This window comes from Canis lupus, chromosome 18 (assembly GCF_048164855.1).
Source record: "Canis lupus baileyi chromosome 18, mCanLup2.hap1, whole genome shotgun sequence".
NCBI classification, from domain to species: domain Eukaryota; kingdom Metazoa; phylum Chordata; class Mammalia; order Carnivora; family Canidae; genus Canis; species Canis lupus.
In genome coordinates, this window is record NC_132855.1 from 59,184,977 (window position 1) to 59,209,882 (window position 24,906).

Consider the following 24,906-nt stretch of genomic DNA (forward strand, 5'->3'; position numbering starts at 1 on the left):
GGGACTTGTTGAGTGGGAAAGGACACAAAAGCAACAGAGACAGGAAAGGAACAGAAAAATCACCAGGAATACCAACTTTACAGGTAACACAATGACAGGTAAATTCATATCCATCAATAATCACTCTGAATGTAAGTGCACTAAATTCCCCAGAAACATAGAGTATGATATTGGATCTATGAAAAAAAACACTAAAAAACAAACCAAACAAAAACAAGACCCATATATATTCTCCCTACAAGAGACTCATTTTAGACCTAAAGACACCCGCAGATTGGCAGTGAGGGAATGGAAAACCATTTTTCATGCTAATGGACATTAAAAGTAAGCCTGAGAAGCCATGCCTATATCAGCACAAACTAGGTTTTAAACCAAAGACTGTAACAATAGAGGAAGATAGGGACTATATATTAATTAGAGGATCTATCCATCAAGGAAAAATGATAATTGTAAATAATTATGCCTCTAATTTGGGAGCACCAAAATATACAAATTAATTAACAACTATGATGATACTCATTGGTAATACTAGAATAAAAGTAGGGACTTTGACATCCCACTTACATCAATGTACAGATAATCAAACAGAAAATTAATAAGGACACAAGGGCTTTGAATGGCAGACTTGACTCAATGGAATTAAGAGATATATTCAGAACATTTAATTATAAAGAATGAGAATACACATTCTTTTCAAGTGTACACTGGTCACTCTCTCAAATTAATCAGGTCTATTCTGGGTCATAATCCAGGCCTCAATAAGTACAAAGAGATTGAGATATATTAGGCATATTTTCAGACCACAATGCTAAGAAAATTGAAGTCAACCAGAAGAAATAAAAAGGAAATACCACAAAGACATAGTGGTTTAAGAACATATTGCTTCAGGAATATGTTGCTGGTTAGTCAGGAAATGAAGAAGAAGTTACAAAAACAAACAAACATGAAAAAAACTAAAAATGAATACACAACATTTAAAAATATTACTTACCCATTAGAAATGACAAATACCCACCATTTGCTTTAACGTGGATGGAACTGGAGGGTATTATGCTGTGTGAAATGAGTCAATCGGAGAAGGACAAACATTTAAACCTACCAAAATCAGATAATTTTTCTTACATTGATTAATCTGGGAAGGCATTTTTTTCTTTCCAAATAAGAAAAGTCATATTTTCAAGTGTCAGAAGTAGAAGACATTATTCTATCAGCAAAGTCCACAATAGCCAAACTGTGGAAGGAGCCTCGGTGTCCATCGAAAGATGAATGGATAAAGAAGATGTGGTTTATGTATACAATGGAATATTACTCAGCCATTAGAAATGACAAATACCCATTTGCTTCAACGAGAATGGAACTGGAGGGTACTATGCTGAGTGAAATAAGTTAATCGGAGAAGGACAAACATTATATTTTCTCATTCATTTGGAGAATATAAATAATAGTGAAAGCGAATAGAAGGGAAGGGAGAAGAAACAGGTAGGAAATATCAGAAAGGGAGACAGAACATGAAGACTCCTAACTCTGGGAAAAGAACTAGGGGTGGTGGAAGGGGAGGAGGGCAGGGGGTGTTGGCAACTGGGTGATGGGCACTGAGGGGGGTACTTGACAGGATGAGCACTGGGTGTTATTCTGTATGTTGGCAAATTGAACACCAATAAAAAATAAATTTATTATTAAAAAAATATGTGGAATGAAGCAAAGGCACTTTTAAGAGCCAAGTATATTGCAATAGAGAGGTACTTCAAGATGGAAGAAGAGTCTCAAATACATAACTTACCTTAATACCTAAGAGAGAAAGAAGAGAATCATTAAAGAAAGCTTAAAGGTAGCTAAAGAGAGAAATAAGAAAGAATAGAGCAGAGATAAATGATATAGAAGCAACAACAGCAAACAGTTCAACAGATCAATGAAAATAATGCTGCTTCTATAAAAATATTCATAAAATTGATAAACACCTACCCTGACTTATGAGTGAGATAGAAAGAGAAAAACTAAATAAATAAAATCATGAATGAAAGAGAGAGGAGCCCATCCAACACCACAGGAATACAATTGATTATAAGAGAGTCTTATGAAAAAAATATATGCCAACAAATTAGGCATCTGGAAGAAATAGACTAAAATGGGAGGAAACTAAAACTAAAATGGGAGGAAATGGGAAATTTGAACAAGACACATAGCCAGCAAAGAAATGGAATCAGTAATAAAAAAATTCCCTATAACAACAAGAACAAAAGAAAATCTCCCAATGATCAAAATTTCTGGGCCAGATGGCTTTTGAGAATAATTCTACTATATATATATATATATATATATATATATATATATATATATATATATATATATATATATAATTATAATTATATATGTAGAATTATATATATAGAATTATATAATTATATATTTAAAGATATTACTTATTTATTCATGAGAGACAGAGAGAGAGAGACAGAGAGAGAGAGGAACAGACTGACAGAGGGGAAGAAGACTCCATGCAGGGAACCTGACGTGGGACTCAATCTGGGACTCCAGGATCACAACCTGGGCCGAAGGCAGTGCTAAACCACTGAGCCACTTGGGCTGCCTTCTACAAAATATTTAAAGAACACTTCATACCTACTCTTCTCAAATGTTCTAAATATAGAAATGGAAGGAAATTTCCAAACTCATTCTAAAAGGCCAACACTATGTTGATTTCAAAATCAGACAAATACCACACTAAGAAGGAGAATTATAGTCCAAAATACCTGATCAATATGGATGCAAAAATTCTCAAAAATATTCTAAGAAATTTAATCCCACGGTGCATTAAAAATTATTGACCATGATCAAGGGGGGTTTATTCCTAGGTTCAGGGGTGATTCAACATTTGAAAATCAATCAACATGATACACATTACTAAAGGAAAGGATAAAAATATATTATTCTACAGAGTGATGCAGAAAAAAACATTTGACAAAACACAGCAAGCATTCTTGATAAATACCACCATAACATAGGTATAGAGGGGTTATACCTCAAAATCATAAAGCCAAATATGAAAGATCCTCAGATATCATCCAAATGAGGAAAAACTAAGACCTTTTCCTATTGTCAGAAAAAGAAAGAATGTCCATTCTCACCATTATTATTTAACATAGCCCTGGAAGTCTTAGCCTCAGCAGTCAGAATTCAAAAAGAATGAAAGATATTTCCGACCCATTTATATCCCCCAAATGAATGAGACCCATATAATGTTTGTTCTTCTCTGATTGACTTACTTCACTCAGCATAATACCCTCCAGTTCCACCCATGTTGAAGCAAACGGTGCGTATTTGTCGTTTCTAATGGCTGAGGAATATTCCATTGTATACATAAACCACATCTTCTTTATCCATTCATTTTTCGATGGACACCGAGGCTCCTTCCACAGTTTGGCTACTATGGACATTGCTGCTATGAACATCGGGGTGCAGGTGTCCTGGCGTTTCATTGCATCTGTATCTTTGGGGTAAATCCCCAGCAGTGCAATTGCTGGGTGTAGGGAAGGTCTATTTTTAACTCTTTGAGGAACCTCCACACAGTTTTCCAGAGTGGCTGCACCAGTTCACATTCCCACCAACAGTGCAAGAGGGTTCCCCTTTCTCTGCATCCTCTCCAACATTTGTGGTTTCCTGCCTTGTTAATTTTCCCCATTCTCACAGGTGTGAGATGGTATCTCATTGTGGTTTGGATTTTATTTCCCTGATGGCCATTGATGCAGAGCATTTTCTCATGTGCGTGTTGGCCATGTCTATGTCTTCCTCTGTGAGATTTCTGTTCATCTCTTTTGCCCATTTCATGATTGGATTGTTTGTTTCTTTGCTGTTGAGTTTAATAAGTTCTTTACAGATCTTGGACACTAGCCCTTTATCTGATACATCATTTGCAAATACCTTCTCCCATTCTGTAGGTTGTCTTTGAGTTTGTTGCTTTTGCTGTGCAAAAGCTTCTTATTTTGATGAAATCCCAATAGTTCATTTTTGCTTTTGTTTCTTTTGCCTTCGTGGAAGAATCTTGCAAGAAGTTACTGTGGCCGTGTTCAAAAAGGGTGTTGCCTGTGTTCTCTAGAATTTTGATGGAATCTTGTCTCACATTTAGATCTTTCATCCATTTTGCAATTATCTTTGTGTATGGTGAAAGAGAGTGGTACAGTTTCATTCTTCTGCATGTGGATGTCCAATTTTCCCAGCACCATTTATTGAAGAGACTGTCTTTTTTCCAGTGGATAGTCTTTCCTCCTTTATTGAATATTAGTTGACCATAAAGTTGAGGGTCCACTTCTGGATTCTCTATTCTGTTCCATTGATCTATGTGTCTGTTTTTGTGCCAGTACCATGCTGTCTTGTTGATCACAGCTTTGTAGTACAACCTGAAATCTGTCATTGTGATGCCCCCAGCTATGGTTTTCTTTTTTAAAATTCCCCTGGCTATTCGGGGTCTTTTCTGATTCCTCACAAATCTTAAGATGATTTGTTCCAACTCTCTGAGGAAAGTCCATGGTATTTTGATAGGGATTTCATTAAATGTGTAAATTGCCCTGTGTAACTTTGACATTTTCAGGAAATATCAGAAAGGGAGAAGAAACATGGAAGTCTCCTAACTCTGGGAAATGAACTAGGGGTGGTGGAAGGGGAGGAGGGCCGGGGGTGGGGGTGAATGGGTGACAGGCACTGAGGGGGGCACTTGATGGGATGAGCCCTGGGTGTTAAACAATTTTTAAATACAATAAATTGTTATGCATGAAAAATGGTAAATATAGAGTTGTGCCTGCATTTCAAAGCAAAATGTTAACAATTAACAGACATAATGCATATATAACTATTCTTTCAGAAATCTCACACAGTCAGTATTGTAAGAGCTTGAAATTTAGTGCAAACAAATGTACTCTTACTCATGATTTATGGTAGCACATTGACCCATACACTTTCTCAGGGCTCCTTTGACTTCACTGTTTCTAAGACTGTAGATAATGGGGTTCAGCACTGGGGTGAAGATAGTATAGAAGGCTGACACCACTTTATCGTGGTTAGCTGACCTGTAGGATTTGGGTCTCATGTAAATAAAAATAGCTGCTCCATAAAAGAGTCCCACCACAGTCAGATGTGAGGAGCAGGTGGCAAAAGCTTTCTTGCGGGCTTCTCTAGAACGCATCTGGAGAACCACAGCAAGGATGAGACTATAGGAAATCAGGATGAGAGAAAACGGAACCAGCAGCATTAATACACAGCAGATATACATGACATACTCAAAAACAAACGTGTCAGCACAAGCCAAACGCACCAGAGTGGGGGCCTCACAGAAGAAATGATTGATCTCATGTGCATCACAGAATGGAAAACTCAGGGTGGCAGCAGCCTGCATGAGCCCATCAGCTGCCCCCAAGCACCAGGACCCCACTGTCATTCTCAGGCATAATTGCCAGCTCATGAGAATGGGGTACCTCAGTGGGTGGCAAACAGCCACATAGCGGTCATAGGACATGGTTGCTAAGAGGAAGCACTCACTCCCTCCCAAAGTTTGGAAGAAAAATATCTGCAACCCGCAGCCAGCTGGGGAGATGGACTTCTTGCCACTCAAGTAGTCAGCTGCCATTTTGGGCACAATGGTGGAGATCAGCATCATGTCCATGAGGGAGAGTTGACTCAGTAGGAAGTACATGGGTGTGTGGAGCTGGAAATCTTGGTGAATCAGGAGAATCATGAGGGCATTGCCCACCAGGGAGCTGAAGGCAATTGTCAGAATCATCACAAAGAGAAATAGGTGGGCTTCTGTGTAGTTAAAGAGTCCCAGGAGAATGAAATCTGAGGTGGTGTTCCAGATGTTCATGATTTCAGAAAGGAATAACTCTGCAAATGAAGAAATATTTGATAGTTTTCATCATTTACAGTGTTCTATTTCAATTACATTTTTCATGAAAATCATTTGCTCAAAAGTGTTGAAATCTATTTAGAATCCTTCATCAGTGATTTGCAGGGTTTTTAACTTGAGGATAAAATTAATTCTACCTTTTAAATAATTTTTCTCAAGTTTATTTGCTTAAATGGTATCATCAATAAAATTTCATGATAAATTGAGTGTAAGTTGTCAGCATATCTTGTACTATTTGATATCAACATCATGCAGAAGAAGTAAACTATTCACCTTTTCCTTTATGTTTGTATTTGCTTTTATTATGAATAATCAACATTCTTAGTAGCTGAATTAAATTAATGTGTTCAGAAATATAAAAGCTAGGCACTTATTAATGAGGAATATGTATATATAACACAAAAAATTTATTTAAACCTACCAAAATCTGATAATTTTTCTTACATTGATTAATCTGGGAAGGCATTTTTTTCTTTCCAAATAAGAGAAGTCATATTTTCAAGTGTCAGAAGTAGAAGACATTATTCTAGCAGCCATGTCCACAACAGCCAAACTGTGGAAGGAGCTTCGGTGTCCATCGAAAGATGAATGAATAAAGAAGATGTGGTTTATGTATACAATGGAATATTACTCAGCCTTTAGAAATGACAAATACCCATCATTTGCTTCGATGTGGATAGAACTGGAGGGTATTATGCTGAGTGAAATAAGTCAATCGGAGAAGGACAAACATTATATGTTCTCATTCATTTGGGGAATATAAATAATAGTGAAAGGGAATAGAAGGGAAGGGAGAAGAAATGTGTGGGAAATATCAGAAAGGGAGACAGAACATAAAGACTCCTAACTCTGGGAAATGAACTAGGGGTGGTGGAAGGGGAGAAGGGTGGGGGGGTGGGGGTGACTGGGTGACGGGCACTGAGGGGGGCACTTGACGGGATGAGCACTGGGTGTTATTCTTTATGTTGGCAAATTGAACACCAAGAAAAAATAAATTTATTATAAAAAAATAAAATAAAATAAAAATAAGAATTAAAAAAATAAGACATTATTCTGTAGATATTAACCTAACTTAATTTGGAATTGTTAGTGTTTTTCCTTTGATTTTATCAAGTTACAAAGTGAATATAATAATTGACTTCTTAGAATATGTTCCCCGGGACACCTGGATGGGTCAGCGGTTGAGCTTTGGTCTTTGGCTCAGAGTGTGTTCCCAGATTCCCAGAATGGAGTCCCAAATTGAGCTCCTTGTGTGGAGCCTGCTTCTCCTCCCTCCACCTTGTGTGTGTCTCTGCCTCTCTCTCTGTTTCTCTCATGAATAAATAAATAAAATCTTTTTAAAAATATGTTCTCCAAAGCAAGACTATGATACTATATGCAACATTTTATTAACTATATAAAGTGATTTTGTGTAATGATACTGTTTCTCCTGAAAGTCACAGATACATGATCTTTTTGGGGGAAATGTGAAAATAAAACGTATTAGTACCCAATACAGAAATAAATTCATTTCTTCTTCATTCTCAAGAGAATCTAAATCTCCTAAGTGATTTTCATCCCTGATCTTCTAATACTGAAACTGTTTACACATATTGAATGAATGGGATCATACTTGAAGAAATAAATAATCTAATTCATTCACAAAGATACATTCTAATTCAATAATGAAATTGGATGTCAGGAATCTACCTCTTCTATCGTCATTCAATTTATCTGCAAATTCCATATGACTCCAATATTGGAATGCTAATCAAAACAGAGAAAGACAGGGCAAAAATCTCATTCAATCCCTAACTCCACTGCTTCAGAATAATTATTGTCTTAGAAGGATTCTAGTTCAGGGTTTTAGTGGGTTGTTTCAAATTTAAATACTCTGGACACATACTTCCTCCTAACTGCATTTCCTAAAACTTTGTTATTTGCACACGCCCATATCAGCAAAACTTGCATCCTGCACACCTAGTAACTGTATAACTACCTAATTATGGATATCTTTATTGCTTTTGTGAATAACCTCAAAACCACCCTAACTCTTTTCTTTGATTTGAAGCCTTATTTCCATTATTCTAAACTTTCTCATTCTTGAATAACGATAAAACTAAACATATGCTTAAAGTCAATCGGTAATTTAATAACTGCAGAGTGTTGGGTAAGTTTCCTAAAATAACTTTTGCTGTGATCTTACACATTTTTAAATGTATGTCATTATAGTGTCATTATGTATATTCATGTTATTCTGCAACCATGACCAATATATAACTCCAGGACTCTTCATAATCCATAACAGAAACTCTGTACCCATTAAGCAATGATTTCCTGTTTCACCCTGTCCCTGGAAACTAGAAAACAACATTTTTCTAGTCTGGCTCTGTAAATTTGATTACTATAAGATCTTGAGTCTAGTGGAATTCTACAGAATTTATCTTTTGGGATTGGCTTGTTTCACTTAACATCATGTCCTCAAAAGTCATTCATGTCATAACATGTGTCAGAATTTCTTTCTGTTCTAAGGTGAGAAATATTCCTTTCTATGTATACGTAACATTTTCTTTATTAATTCCATCCATCTATAGACATTTGAGTGCTCTCATTCACTTCAGCTTTATATTTAAATTTAACTTTAATGAGATTTTTTAAAATTGTTATAATGTGAACAAATATAGCTTAATAATACAGAAATTTGAGCTTCTCTTTTCCCTTTACACATATGTAAGGAAGATTAATTTAGTCATTACAGAAGTTAAAATTACTATTTAATTTATCAAATACTTTTTGTCATGATACCTTTTCTTTTGATGTTTATAATTTTGGGTTTCTTTTTAATTTGGAAATATTAGCGTTTAACTTTTGAATGGATTTAGGCATTATCTATGCATTACTTTAAGGTGAAATATATGTATAAATTTTCACCGTCATAGAACTAATTGTCTATTCAACATGCTATTGGTTTATAGTATTTACCAGAAAATCAATTAAAGACATCAATTAATAAAATCACTGATAGAAAATTATATTTTTTTCAAGAAATAATAATGTTAAATTATTTTTGTTTTAAATTTCTTAACTATTGGGATCCCTGGGTGGCACAGCAGTTTAGTGCCTGCCTTTGGCCCAGGGCGTGATCCTGGAGACCGGGGATCGAGTCCCACGTCGGGCTCCCGGTGCATGGAGCCTGCCTCTCCCTCTGCCTGTGTCTCTGCCTCTCTCTCTCTCTATCATAAATAAATTTTAAAAAATTAAAAAAATAAATTTCTTAACTATTCTTTCAGTATTACACAAGAGACACAATGTTCTTAATTAAAATATTAGTACATCTACACAAAGAGGATTCTATAGGATTATTCCTAACTAACTGACTATGTATTCAAAGTGTTTGGAAATCCAGATGAGAAATTAATTCATCCTATAAATAAAATATTTAAATGTAATTAAGTGGAAGAGAGAAAGTTAAACCTTGAATAGTCTAAGACATGCAAAATGTAGTAGTCTGATTATTTTTTTTCTCTTTGGTGTAAAACAGCTATCAATTTTTCTGTATTCAGTCCTTTAGTACCAATGATGATGACATTGTATGTCTTTAAATTGCAAAATATTTTCAATGATAATAGAAGGCACAGAGGAGTATAAATATTCCTTTTCATTTTCTCAGTATAGTCACAGAAAATTTACAGCACATCGATAATATTCCTTCCATATTTTTCTGATCCCCATTGCCCAAACATAACACAAAATCATAATTTTTCCTCAGAATATTGGGATGATCAGTCAATAGGTTCTGTTAACAATAATATGATCACAGCTAAATCAGTTATGTAACTGAATTGAGAAGTTATTGCATGGGTTTTACCCAATGTTTGTGTCAGCTAGCATACCTTTTAGTTTTTCACATTGTGGGATAGATAAGCATGTAATTTTATTGGTAAAACTACATGGAGAAAGTAATGCAAATTTGGATTTTCTAGAGTTCAGGATTGATAAAAAATTACTAGATATTAGAAATGACTATGAAAGACCTACTCACAAAGATAAAAATGATGACTTCAACAAGCTGGATCTGTATCTTCTTTGAACAGGGTCATCCTAAGACATCTGTTCTGGAGGAGAAAGCCTCTTATATTCTGGCAGCATCAAACTTCCTCAGATCAGTGTCAACAGTTAAGGGGTGTGTCCTATTGACAGCTTTTATTAAAAATACTATCTTATAAGTATAGAAGACCAGCATAAATTTGAATCTTTGAATAACAAAATTTTTTAATTTTCAAAGATTTTAAAGATTCCCATATTCCTACATTCTTTTAACAAGCTGTGATTCACTAAAATTAAAATGAGACAGAGGCACTTGGGTGGCACAGTCAGTAAGCCTTGTAACATGGTTTATGGCTCAAGTCATGATCCCAGGACCATGGGATCAAGCCCATCATTTGGCTCCACCACTAAATGTAGAGATTGCTAAATAGTGTGTCTCCCTCTCCCTCTGTTCCTCCCCCTCATCTCACTCTCCTTCTAAAATAAAGAAATTGCTAAAGAAAAATTAAGATAAGAGAAAATCAACTAAAAGCAAATATAATATATAACCATGAAAAGAAATGATTTAAAAACACACCAAGAAGTGAATTAATGTGATACTTGTACCACTTATTAAATATTTGATGAGTGAGATTACATAATGCATTATTAAGATATTAAACTTTGTCAAAGTCAGTAATTAAAATGATCAAGCCCATTGGTGTTCAATTTGCCAAAATATAGAATAACACCCACTGCTCATCCCATCAAGTGCCCCCCTCAGTGCCCATCACCCAGTCACCCCCACCCCCTGCCCACCTCTCTTTCTACCATCCATAGTTCGTTTCCCAGAATTAGGAGTCTCTCATGTTCTGTCTCCCTTTCTGATATTTCACACTCATTTTTTCTCCTTTCCTCCTTATTCCTTTTCACTATTTTATATATTCCCCAAGTGAATGAGAACATACACTGTCCTTCTCCCATTGACTTACTTCACTCAGCATAATACCCTCCAGTTCCATCCACGTTGAAGCAAGTGGTGGGTATTTGTCATTTCTAATGGCTGAGTAATATTCCATTGTATACATAAACCACATCTTCTTTATCCATTCATCTTTCGATGGACACCGAGACTTCTTCCACAGTTTGGCTATTGTGGACATTGCTGCTGCAAACATTCTTACCAACTTTTTCTTTCTTGTTTTTTGATAATAGACATTCTGACAAGTGAAGATGAGATCTCATTGTGGATTTGATTTGCATCTCCCTGATATTTAGTAGTGTTGAAAACCTTTTCACGTGGCCGTTGGCCATTTCTATGTCCTCTTTGTCTTCTTTGGGTCTATGTCTATTTAGAACCACTATCCATTTTAAATCAGACTAAATTTGTTACTGAGTTTTATAAATTCTTTATATATTTTGAATATTAGCACTTTATCCAATATAATTTGTGAATATGTTCTTCTATTTAGGGGTGCATAAGTGGCTCAGTAGTTGAGTGTCTGATTTTGGCTCAGGTTGTGATTCTGGGGTCCTGGGATGGAGTCCCACATCAGGATCCTTGCAGGGATCCTGCTTTTCCCTTTGCCTATGGCTCTGCCTCTCTCTCTCTCTCTCTCTCTCATGAATAAATAAATAAAATCTTAAGAAATAATAAATGCAATTTAGTTAGCATATAGTGTATTATTAGTTTCAGAGGTAGAATTTAGTGATTAATCAGTTGAATATAAAACCCAGCGCTCACACATAAGCCTCCCCTTTAATGCCCATCACCCAGTTACCCATCTTCCCACCCTCCACCCCTCCAGCAACCCTGTTTGTTTCCTATAGTTAAGACTCTTATGGTTTACCTCCTATTCTATTTTTATCTTATTTTATTTTTCCTTCCCTTCTCATATGTTCATCTGTTCTGTTTTTTGAATTCCACATATTAGTGAAATTGAATGACATTTGTCTGTCTCTGACTGACTTATTTCACTCAGCATAATGCTACCTAGTTCCATCTATATCATTGCTAAGGATAAGATTTCATTTTTTTGTGATGGCTGAAATATATATATATATATATATATATATATATATAAAACTATGACTGAAATATATATATGTATGTGTATATACATATACATATATGTATGTATGTAACTATGTATACATGCATATGTATATGTATGTAACTATGCCACTATTTTCTTTTTTTATTCATTGGTTGATGGACATCCGGCCTCTTTCCATATTTTTGCATTTGTGGACATTGCTTCTATAAACATCAGGGTGCATTAGTTCCTTGGAATCATTTATTTTTTATTTATTGGGTAAATACCTAGTAGTACAGTTGCTGGGTTATAGGGTAGTTCTATTTTTAACTCTATTTTTAACTTTTAACTTTTTGAGAAACCTCCATACTCTGTTTTCCAGAGTGGCTGTACCACAGTTTGCATTCCCACCAAGAGTGTAAGAGGGTTCCTCATTCTCTGTATCCTGGCCAACATCTGTGGTTTCTTGAATTGTTAATTTTAACAGGTGTGAAGTGGTATCTCGTTGTGGCTTTGATTTGTATTTCCCTGATGAAGAACAATGTTGAGCATTTTTTGTTGTTCGTCTATTAACCATTTGTATGTCTTCCTTGGAGAAATGTTTGTTCGTGTCTTCCACCAATTTCCTGGCTAGATTTTTTGTTTGTTTGTTTTGCTTTTTTTTGGGGGGGGTTGAGTTTGATAAGTTCTTTATAGATTTTGTACATTAACCTTTATCTGATATGCCATTTGCAAAATCTTCTCCCATTCTGTAGGTTACCTTCTAGTTTTGTTGATTATTTCCTTTGCTGTGCAAAAGCTTTTTAACCCAATGAAGTCTCAATAGTTCATTTTTGCTTTTGTCTCCTTTGCCTTTGGAGATGTGCCTAGCAAGAAATTGCTGTGGCTGAGGTCAATGGGATTGCTGCATGTCTTCTCTTACAGCATTTTGATGGGTTCCTGTCTCATATTTAGTTCTTTCATTGATTATGAGCTTATTTTTGTGTATACTCTAAGAAATTGGTCTAGTTTCATTCTTCTGCATATTGTCCAGTTTTCCCAATATCATTTTTTTGAGAGACTCTCTTTTTTTCTATTGGATATTCTATCCTGCTTTGTTGCAGATTAATTGACCATAGAGTCAAGGGTCCATTTCTGGATTCTCTATTCTGTTCCATTGATCTGTATTTTTATTTTAGTGTCAGTATCATATTGTCTGGATGACTACAGCTTTGTAATGTATCTTAAAGTCCAGAATTGTGATGCCTCCAGGTTTAGTTTTCTTTTTCAGCATACTTTGGCTAGTGGGTGTCTTTTCTGGTTCCATATAGATATTCAGATTGGTTATTCATTTTGTTAATGGTTTCTTTTGCTGCTCAGAAGCTTCTTAGTTTAATGCAATCCCATATGTTTATTTTTGCTTTTGTTCCCTTGCCTTTGGAATGAGGGATAAAATAACATCTTTAAAACTAATGTCAAGGACATTATCACCTATATTTTCTTCTGTAAGTTTTATGGTTTCAGGTCTTAAATTTGGGTTATTTTTGTTTCATTTTGTTGTTAAGTACGTTACACACCCAGGGTAGAACTCATGAACACACAGCCCTGAGATCAAGACCTAAACTGAGATCAAAAGGCAGAAGCCTAAGTAACTGAGGCACACAGGGGCCCCTTACATTTAGTTTTGAAATGCATTTTGAGTTGGTTTTTGTATGTTGTGTAAGATTGTTCTATAGTTTTAGTCTTTTGCATCCAGTTTTCTCAGCATCACTTACTGAAAAGATTGGTCTTTACTGAGTGTATATTCTTGCCTCCATTACAAAATTAATTAACCATATATGTGTGGGTTTATTTCTGGGCTATTTTGTTCCATTGATCCATGTGTCTATTTTTATGTCAATATTTTTATATCAAACTTGACCAGTATAGTTTTGTAGTACAGAATAAAATCAGGGAGTAAAATACCTGTGGCATTGACCTTCTTTCTCAAGATTTTCTAGAATATTTGGGGTCTTTTATGGTTACACAGAAATTTTATTCATTTATTGATTCTTAAAGATTTATTTATTTTATAGACTGAGTGAATGGGGAGGAGGGGCAGATGGAGAGGGAGAGAAATCTTAAGCACATTATGTGCTGATCACAGAGCCCAACATGGGGCTGGATCTCACAAATCTGATACCATGACCTGAGCCAAAACCAAGAGGCAGATAGTTAACTGACTGTGCCACCCAGGTGGCCCACACAAATTTTAAAATTGTTTTTTTTTCTTTGAGAAATGTGATTGTTATTTTGGTAGGAATGTTATTGAATCTGTAAGATTGCTTTGATTAGTATAGCATTTTAACAATATTAATTCTACCAATTTATGAGCATGTTTTTCCCCATTTATTCATGTGTACTTTATTTCATTAATATCTTAAAGTCTTCAATGTACAGGTTTTTCACCAGCTTGCTTAAATTTATTATTTTGATATCATATTCTGTTTGATAGAATACATTTTTCTGATTTCTCTATCTGATAGAGATAGAGATTATTAGCACACAAAATACAATACAATTTATATATTAATTCCATACCTTAAAATAACATTAGATTTATTTATTGGTTCTAAAAGTCTCTGGGAAGTCTTTTAGTACTTTCTTATATGTAGCATCATGTCACCTGCAAAACAGTAACAGTCTTCTTGCCAATTTGCCAATTTTTTTTATATAACTTTTTTCTTGTCTAATTGCTGCATGTAAGACTTTCAAGGCTATGTTAAGTAGCCATGATAGTGCTTGTTCCTCATCCTACCATAATCTCTGCTGTTGACACAATATTTTTGTTACAAGTAAATTGGACAACAACGATATATTGCAGTACACATCATATGTCTATTATCTTGTTTATCTTGTTAGTATGTCACACATAATTTAATCATGGCATTAAGTGAAAAGAACCCAGATGTCTATTGACAGATGGAGATATATATATATATAAATATATATAATATATATATTATATATTATATATTTCTTTTCACTTAATGCCATGATTAAATTATAATATATATTGTATATATTCCATGCAATATTACTCAGCCATCAAAAGGATGAAATCTTACCAAGTACATTGACATGGTTGGAACTAGAGGGTATTATATTGAGTGAAATAAGTCAATCACAGAAAGACAATTATCGATCATAGGGGATGGGAGGGAAAAGTGAATGGGAAGAAACCAGAGAGGGAGACAAACCATGAGAGACTCTTAACTCTAGGAAACAAACTGAGGGTTGCTAGAGGAGAGGTGGGTGGGGGGATGAGATAACTAGGTGATGAACATTAAGGAGGGCATGTGATGTGATGAGCACTGAGTGTTATATACAACTGGTGAATGTTGAACTCTATATCTGATACAAATGATGTACCATATTTTGGCTAATTGAATTAAAAGAGAAAGAGAGACAGACAGGAAAATACCATGCCTCCCCAGTTTTCCAATGCTTAAGTTTTTCTGTGTTGAAAAAGCCTCATAGTCATGTATTTTAGCCAATATTCTTATGGCTAATTATGACTTTTTCTTGTTTCTCACATATATTTATATATGAAGTAAATCTCAAGATTTACTTCAATGTCATGATGAGATTGTTTAATTTTAAAAATACACAAACTAAATGTAAAACTATTATTACTCATTTTGTTATTGGAGGAAATAAAATTGCCTTTATTTATCAATATTACATGTGTGTAACCACATGGCTTCAATATGCCATGCTTCCAGCTACACAGATACTGCTCCAGAACATTTACCACCATATTGGTCATGTTATCATAATGTATACTCATAATTACAGGGAATTTGTCTCAGTTTGGAGACCTCTCAATAGTTAATATTTATACCTAATATGCACTTACAAAATGTTGATTTTAACTAAATGTGTGCATTAAAAAAACTAATTTCATAGATGAATATAACCCTGAGTTATGTAAAATATTGTTTTATTTGAAGGCTTTAGCATTTTGTTACTAGTAATCAGATATCCTTAAATGTTGATGATAGGTTAACTTATTACCTGATGAAATTATTAACAAATTAATTACCTTATTCAATTAACTGATTACTTGGGTACTTATCTAACTGGTTAATTAAGACTTGCAAAAATAAATCTCTTGCCCAAAATTACTCTTAGGCATATGAACTTATCTGAAAATAAAGTATGGAGAATTTTTTTTCTGGGATTATCTTTTCACTAAAGTCTCAAGCTCTCCATTTCCTTTATGTGTAAGTATATAAGGTAATAGAATTAGATGTGTATGCAAATGACTTCTTTCATATTTATGTGACATTTGTGTTTTCCTGACAAATTCACTCTTTTAAAGACCAATAGATTAATGATTACCAAGATTATTTTAGGACTCTATAGTATAGCAAATCTTTAGTTTGTTTTAATAAAAATTAATTAGTAAACAGTGAAATTTTAAATTTTATTATTTATTTATTTATTTATTTATTTATTTATTTATATTAAATTAGCCAACACATACTACATCAATGTAGTCTTCAATAATTTATCAGTTGGGTATAGCACCCAGTGCTACTCTCAACACATGCCCTCCTTTATGTCCATGTTGCAAATTTTTAAATGGGCAAAATATCTTTCATAAATATTAGCATGTTTTTAGCACCTTATAGGTGACTAGTAGCCATTATGTCATTAAATAATATACATGTTCTGTTCATCAGAATAGCTATAGTAAGACATAATAATGAGCATATCACTCTCCATGCTCTCATTCTATGATAAAATATCTATAATACATAAAATAATTTATTTTTTAATAAACAAGCACAAAGATAAAAAGGTAAAGTCTTATCACGTGATATTTCCTCTTAAAAATTGATACAGTTGTGTGTAACTTCAAAGGTTCAAAATGCAGGATAGATTTAAAATCAAGAGTACATTTAGTCATGTGTGTTGTCAAGAGTACATTTAGTCATGTGTGTTGTGCAAAGGATCTATACCCTAAAAACTATAGAACACTTATGCAAGCAATGGAGGAAGATACGAAGAGATGGAAAAATATTCCATGCTCATGGATTGGAAGAATTAATATTGTGAAAATGTCAATGTTTCCCAGAGCAATTTACACGTTTAATGCAATATCTATCAAAATACCATGGACTTTCTTCAGAGACTTAGAACAAATTATTTTAAGATTTGTGTGGAATCAGAAAAGACCCCAATAGCCAGGGGAATATTAAAAAGAAAACCATAGCTGGGGGCATCACAATGCCAGATTTCAGGTTGTACTACAAAGCTGTGGTCATCAAGACAGTGTGGTACTGGCACAAAAACAGACACATAGATCAATGGAACAGAATAGAGAACCCAGAAGTGGACCCTCAACTTTATGGTTAACTAATATTCGACAAGGGAGGAAAGGTGACTCACGAAAAAAAAGACAGTGTCTTCAATAACTGGTATTGGGGAAATTGGACATCCGCATGCAGAAGAATGAAACTGGACCACTCTCTTTCACCATACACAAAGATAAATGCAAAATGGATGAAAGATCTAAATGTGAGACAAGATTCCATCAAAATCCTAGAAGACACCCTTTTGAACTTGGCCACAGTAACTTCTTGCAAGATTCATTCATGAAGGCAAAAGAAACAAAAGCAAAAATGAATTATTGGGACTTCATCAAGATAAGAAGCTTATGCACAGCAAAAGTAACAGTCAACAAAACTCAAAGACGACCTACAGAATGGGAGAAGATATTTGCAAATGACATATCAGATAAATGGCTACTATCCAAGATCTATAAAGAACTTATTAAACTCAACATCAAAGAAACAAATAATCCAATCTTGAAATGGGCAAAAGACATGAACAAAAATCTCACAGAGGAAGACAGAGACATGGCCAGCAAGCACGTGAAAAAATGCTCCGCATCACTGGCCATCAGGGAAATACAAATCAAAACCGCAATGAGATACCACCTCACACCAGTGAGTGTGGTGAAAATTAACATGAACGAAAACCAAAAATGTTGGAGAGGAGGTGGAGAAAGGGGAACCTTCTTGCACTGTCGTTGGGAATGTGAACTTGTTCAGCCACTCTGGAAAACAGTGTGGAGGTTCCTCAAAGAGTTAAAAATAGATCTGCTATATGACCCAGCAATTGCACTGCTGGGGAATTACTCCAAAGATACACATGCAGTGAAATGCTGGGACACCTGCACCCTGATGTTTATAGCAGCAATGTCCACAATAGCCAAACTATGTAAAGAGCCTCAGTGTCTGGGATCCCTGGGTGGCGCAGCGGTTTGGCGCCTGCCTTTGGCCCAGGGCGCGATCCTGGAGACCCGGGATCGAATCCCACATCGGGCTCCCGGTGCATGGAGCCTGCTTCTCCCTCTGACTGTGTCTCTGCCTCTCTCTCTCTCTCTGTGACTATCATAAATAATAAATAAAAATTTAAAAAAAAAAAGAGCCTCAGTGTCCATTGAAAGATGAATGGATAAAGAACATGTGGTATATGTATACATTGGAATATTACTCTGCCATTAGAAACGACAAATACCCACTATTTCTTCAATATGGAGGGACCTGGAGGGTATTATGCTCAGAGTATAAATTAGTCGGAGTACTGTCATTTTATGGTCTCATTCATTTGGCGAATATAAAAATTAGTGAAAGAGAATAAAGGGAAAGGAGAGAAAATGATTGAAAATATCAGTGAGGGTGACAAAACAGGAGAGACACCTAACTCTGGGAAATGAACAATGGGTAGTGGAAGAGGAAGTGGGCAGAGGGTTGGGGTGATTGGATGATGGGTACTGAGCAGGCACTGGCGGGATGTGCTCTAGGTTTTATGCTATAAGTTGGCAAATTGAACTCCAATAAAAAAATTAAAACAAAACCAAAACAATTACTTTTAAGACAATTGACAATGGATACAAAGATATTATCAAAGAGTCTCTAAAATGTTTCACAGTAAATACATTTTCTTACCACTATCACCGCTCACTTACATATCGAACACCCATGTTCAGTTTATTAGCCATCAAATCATATCTACTTTGAATTTGGCATGTGACGTTTTCACAAAAAAAATTGTGGGTTTTTTGCCACCCATCAAAATCTAGGAAGTAAGAGGTCATCCTATATTGAATATTGAAGTGTAAGTTATCAAGAGCACTTCGTATAATTATTTGGCCTTTTCTATTACAAATATGCTTTATCTATGACCATGCAATTTCACTCCTAGGAATATGAGCAACAAACTGACTTCATATGCCCACCAAAAATGCTGTACAGGAATTTTTATAGCAGTTTTATTTATAACAACACAAATATCCATCATCATGTGAAAATAATTGCAATCTATTCATATGGTAGACTGCTAGACAGCAATATAAGTGATTGTAATATTGAAGCATGTAAAACTGTGGTTGGAGATTATGGTTCATAATGAAGATTATCAACAGTTTAACAAATGCATCTGGGCACACAAAAATAAGTTATTTGTTCAGTCAATGAATGTCTTTACTCAAAGATAATAGCAGCATAATAATATAACCATAGTTGGAACAAAGGAGCTAACATCGAAGGAGAACGGGACACTCAATATGGAAATATTTTTACTGCATTTTTCAGAAATTCCATCCTGCAGTTCCTCAGATCCTAGCCTAATTTTGAGCTTTTAAAATTCCCTTATATTTCACATCCTACTGTCCAGATGGCTTCCTTATATCAACCTACTCAATCTAGTCACTTCTTGTCCATCATTACCATCCTGGCCAAAGACATTGCCTTGTCAGAACTAGACAGCTGCAACAGCCTCCCAAAGGCTTGTTTCAATTTTTTTCTGCAAACCTTGCGATAGTTGCCTATTGTCTTAGATGAAATTCAATATCTTACCATGGTTTACTTTACTTGTAATATTCTGACTCCATTGCATCTACTCATTTCCTGCAATGCATCAATTTGCTCCTTGATCTTTGATTCTTCCAAGCATATTCCTTGACCATGGCATTATCATTTCCTTCTTCCTCAATCAAGGACATCCACCACCCATTTGATTTGTTTTCTAACCTCCTTTTAGTTTTAAATCAAATACCACATTCTTAGTTTGCCTTTTCCAGGAAATTTTATATAAAATTGCAACTATTGTAACTTCCTGCCTTATAATTATGACAAATATTACTCTGGTACACTATAAAATTTATGTTTAATTGATTAACTGTCTCTCCACACTAATTATAGTAGTCAATTTATATTTTTGATAAATCTTACATCACCAGTTCTTGTTACAGCACCATACACACAGGTAAAATATTAAAACATTTTTTGAAAAAGAATTTTTTTGAGTGAAAAGATAAATTAATGCATTATATACTTTGCTCTGTTACTGTGTGCTCATTTACAGATTCTTTTGATGTCATATGCTTCAATAGACTATATGCTCTAAAATTTTTTAAAAAGACTATGTGTTCTATGTATTGCACTTTAGGTGTTACAAAGGGAATTCAAAATATTTTTGATATGGAAACATTGGGGTAGCAGGATTGAGTTATATATCTTTAAAAGTTAAACACGTTTGAATACTACACTATTTTCCTAGCTCTATATTAAATTTCCATCTAGTTCCTAAAGATATTTCAATTATTTCTGAAACCAAAAGGAATCAAAACATTTATCAATTTATTTAATAAACATTTATTGAATGTTACATTGAACATTCTGTCTAGGCAGTATTCTAGCACAGCTTTTTATGTTGTTCAATCTTAATCAATAAAGATTCCAAAAGTCATATTTTCTGTACAAATATACATGCACCCTACATTCTTTCTATGGCCCTGATCACCTCTTTATTCCTCAGGCTATAGATAAGTGGGTTCAGAAGAGGTGTGATGATGGCATAAAACACCACCCCTGCCTTATCCTGTTCTGGAGAATGCATGGAGTGAGGCCTTGTATAGGTGGAGAGAGTAGTTCTATAAAATAGGCTTGCCACAATCAGGTGAGAGGAGCAAGTGGAGACAGCTTTTATCTGTCCTTTACCTGAGCTCATCTGGAACACAATAGTAAGTATTCAGGCATAGGAAGCCAGAATGGCCATGAATGGTAGCAGCAGAATGATAAGCACACTGAGGAGGCCTGTACACTCATACTGGGAAGTATCCTGACAGACCAATGGCAAAAGTTATGGAATTTCACAGAAAAAGTGGTTAATGATCCAAAACCTACAGAACCAAAGTTGAAATACATACAGTGTATGCACTAAAACTTTGGTAGAACTACTGGCCCATGCACTTGCGATCATGAACCAACAGGTCTTCTTGCTCATGAGAACAAGATAATGTAAAGGATGACAGATAGATGCATATCTATCATAGGACATGAAACCAAGGAGGAGGGCTTCAGTCCCACCAAGGGCCAAGAATACAAAGGTTTGAATCTCAAAGCCTAATAATGTTTACTGTTTGATAAGAAGTTAGTGGTCATCTTGGGCACTGTTGTGGAGATGTACATGATATCGATAAAGGAGAGCTGGCTGAGTAGAAAGTACATTGGAGTGTGGAGTCTGGTGTCCACCTGAATGAGAAGGACCAGTATGATGTTCCCCATCAGAGCCATGGAAAAGAGGATTACAATGGCAACAAAGAGGAATGTATCTATTTGAGCACATTGGAAAAAAAATAGAGTATAAAATCAGTTTCTACACTTTTATTTCCTGTCTTCATGACTTAAATCAAAATGTCAAAGCCGATAATATCTGAAAATTCCATGTAACAGCACTGATTGCCTTTTAAGAGAAAATAAAGTGGTGGTTATTAAATGCAAGAAACTTATTTTCAATATTCTTAAGTGAATATATCTCATTCATTTAAATAATGCATTCTGTGTCTACTGATTGAAAGCCACTTAACAAATGATGAAACAAAAATAAAGATTGTTGCAGAGTGTATAATTAAATTACAACTTTAAATTGAAAATAAAATAAATATAAGATGATTTGCCCACATGAATTCTTTTCCTCTCTTTTGAATATCTTCAACATAATAGGTTGAACATGTGTTCTTTTATTATAAAAATATCATATTGTTAATTCACTCATAAAAGTGATAAATTTGGCACAACATATTTGGTCAACATAAAACAGATTTAGGCCTTCTGTTAAGCATATGCAAAGCTATCTAATCAGCTTTTCTCTAAGTTCTAATTCCAAAGATAATACTGTGTTAAATATCAAAAACATTAAATGCTGGGGGAAAAAAAAAACACCTCCAGATAAAGAAATTATTTTAGGTCATGCCACCTATAATAAATAGGTAATAAACAAACAAACAATATTTTATTTGATAGATGAGAGAAAAAAGTTCAAAAATGAGTGGTAAATTTAGAAACATCTAAAAGATATCTTGAATCTCTATCCAAATAATAAGAAATTTCCTACCTCCCACACTCCTCCTCCTCCAACATTCCATTTGTCACTTCTCTGATTTAAATGAAACTCCAAAGGGAGGTTCAACTGACATTAACATAAAATAAATATATTGAGGACTAACAGCTTTTACGTTATTAAATTCATCAGTATATTTAAGCAGATTCCAATCCTGAAGGAATTGAATTAAATGTAGTTCTGGTGCATTAATGATAAAGGCCTTCACTGTGAGTTAAACAAATTAAAATCATATCCACTTAAAGTATATAGTAGAATGTTTGACAGAGAGAGGAAGCAATATTTTTTTTAAAGATTTTATTTATTCATGACAGACACAGAGAGAGAAAGGCAGAGACATAGGCAGAGGAAGAAGCAGGCTTCATACAGGGAGCCTGATGTGGGACTCGATCCTGAGACCAAGGATCACACCCTGAGCCAGGGGCAGGTGCTCAACTGCTGAGCCATCCAGGTGTCCCGGAAGCAATATTTTTTTATTCACAATGGTAGATTTAAGAACTACTTTATTATTCTTAGATCCATAAATAGAAAGTCACAAATATCTACTTAAATAACTTTATCAAACCATTACATTTGTAATTAAATCTATCATTTATAGCTGCTTCTGTTTCTCTTCATTATCCACAAATATTCTTGGGCTCAATCTCAAGACGCTGACATCATGACCTGAGCTGAAACCAGGGGTCAGACACTTAACTGACTGAGCCACTCAGTTACCCCTCTTTGATAATATTTTTACAAAACTGTATTACTGGAGGATCAAATATATCAGGGTTATATAGAAGGAACCACATAATCTTAATAATCGAGCTATGTAATGTGGCATTGCTGCAAAGAAGCAGAAAAATAAATTTAAAAAGAAAACTTTTATAATTTAAAATTGAAACTATTACTGTTACTACACTATGAATTTGAAAGCTTACTGTTATTCATTACCTGAGACAATAAACCTTCAATCATTAGCATAAACAATTCAGTAGAAAGTAGAATTTAAACATAAAAGTAATTTTCTTAACCATAGTATACAACTTTTAACATCTCAGATTTTATTTATGTATTTATTCATAGAGACACAAAGAGAGAGAGAAGCAGGCTCCACACAAGGAGCCCAACATAGGACTCGATCCCGAGTCTCCAGCTAGGGTTCCAGGCACGCTAAACCGCTATGCTGCCGGGGCTGCCCACTTTCAACATCTCAAATTAAGTGGTTAACTTTCTGCTTATTCATGGCAGAAACTCATATGCTGTTTGCACAAACCCTCTAGAGAAATTTGGTCTCTAGTCAATAATTAAATGTATCGTCTTCATTGCTGATGATTTTGTGTGTGTGTGTGTGTGTGTGTGTGTGTGTGTGTGTGTGGAGCTGCTGTCATTACTGAACAAGCAAATTGAAATTAAGGTGAATACTCAAAATATAGCTGTTCAAGTGAAAAAGAGTCAGATAACTTTTAACTCCTAGGTTTACAAAATTATTAACTCTATTTTATTTTTAAAACATTCATATAGTCTAGGAGATGTAAATGACTCAAGAGATGCTTTATGTTAAATATTGCAGTATTTTTATTAAAAAAAAAACTTAAGAAGATTAGCATGGTCATAGGAGTAGGAGACTCACATTTCTGAGGGTCCACAGGTTGAATACTAATGTAACCAATCAGGTTCATTGTGCCCAAGATCATAGACAGGAAGTTAGATAATGACACAGTACTCACGTAATATTATTCTTTTATTTTAAGGATGTATTTCTTTATTTATTCATGATAGACATAGAGAGAGAGAGAGAGAGAGAGAGAGAGGCAGAGATGGGCAGAGGGAGAAGCAAGCCTCATGCCGGGAGCCCGACACAGGACTCGATCCGGGGACTGGATCCGGGGACTCCAGGACGGCGCCCTGGGCCAAAGGCGGGCGCTAAACCACTGAGCCACCCAGGGATCCCTATGTAATATTATTCTATAAAAAAAGACTTATTTAATCTGGAAAAATTAAAGAGACTGAATTTTAACTAATCTCCATAATTAATTCTTTTTTTAAAGATTTTATTATTTATTCACAAGAGACACAGAGAGGTAGAGACATAGGCAGAGGGAGAAGCAGGCTTCTTATGAGGAGCCTGATGTGGGACTTGATCCCCGGAACCCAGGATCACGATCTGAGCCAAAGGCAGACACTCATCTACTGAGCCACCTAGGTGCCCCCATAATTAATTCTATAAGATGACATAAGTAGCCCTTTATTCTTATGAAAAAACAAACATGTATTTGTATTTCATAAATATTTATTGTTAGAAATATTTTATATTTAATGGTTAATATTAAATGTTATACAAAATATTTATATTTAAAATATGAATATAAATAAATATCTAAATATATAAAATAAATGCATAAATATAGGAATATATTTAAATTTTATTTATATTATAAATATTATATTTATTTATTTTTAATTTTTTATTTTAATTTTTTAATTTTTTATAATAAATTTATTTTTTATTGGTGTTCAATTTGCCAACATACAGAATAACACCCAGTGCTCATC

The 24,906-nt window shown here is 34.6% G+C and overlaps 1 protein-coding gene and 1 pseudogene across 1 annotated transcript; both read right to left on the bottom strand.

The window, feature by feature from the left end:
* Positions 1–4,912: 4,912 nt before the first annotated feature.
* LOC140609589 (olfactory receptor 2T33-like) lies at positions 4,913–5,851 on the bottom strand. Its single transcript, XM_072784791.1, has one exon. The coding sequence runs from the start codon at positions 5,849–5,851 to the stop codon at positions 4,913–4,915; it is 939 nt and encodes a 312-aa protein (XP_072640892.1).
* Positions 5,852–20,693: 14,842 nt separating this feature from the next.
* Positions 20,694–21,694, bottom strand: LOC140609590 (olfactory receptor 2AK2-like; annotated as a pseudogene).
* Between the last annotated feature and the right edge of the window lie 3,212 nt (positions 21,695–24,906).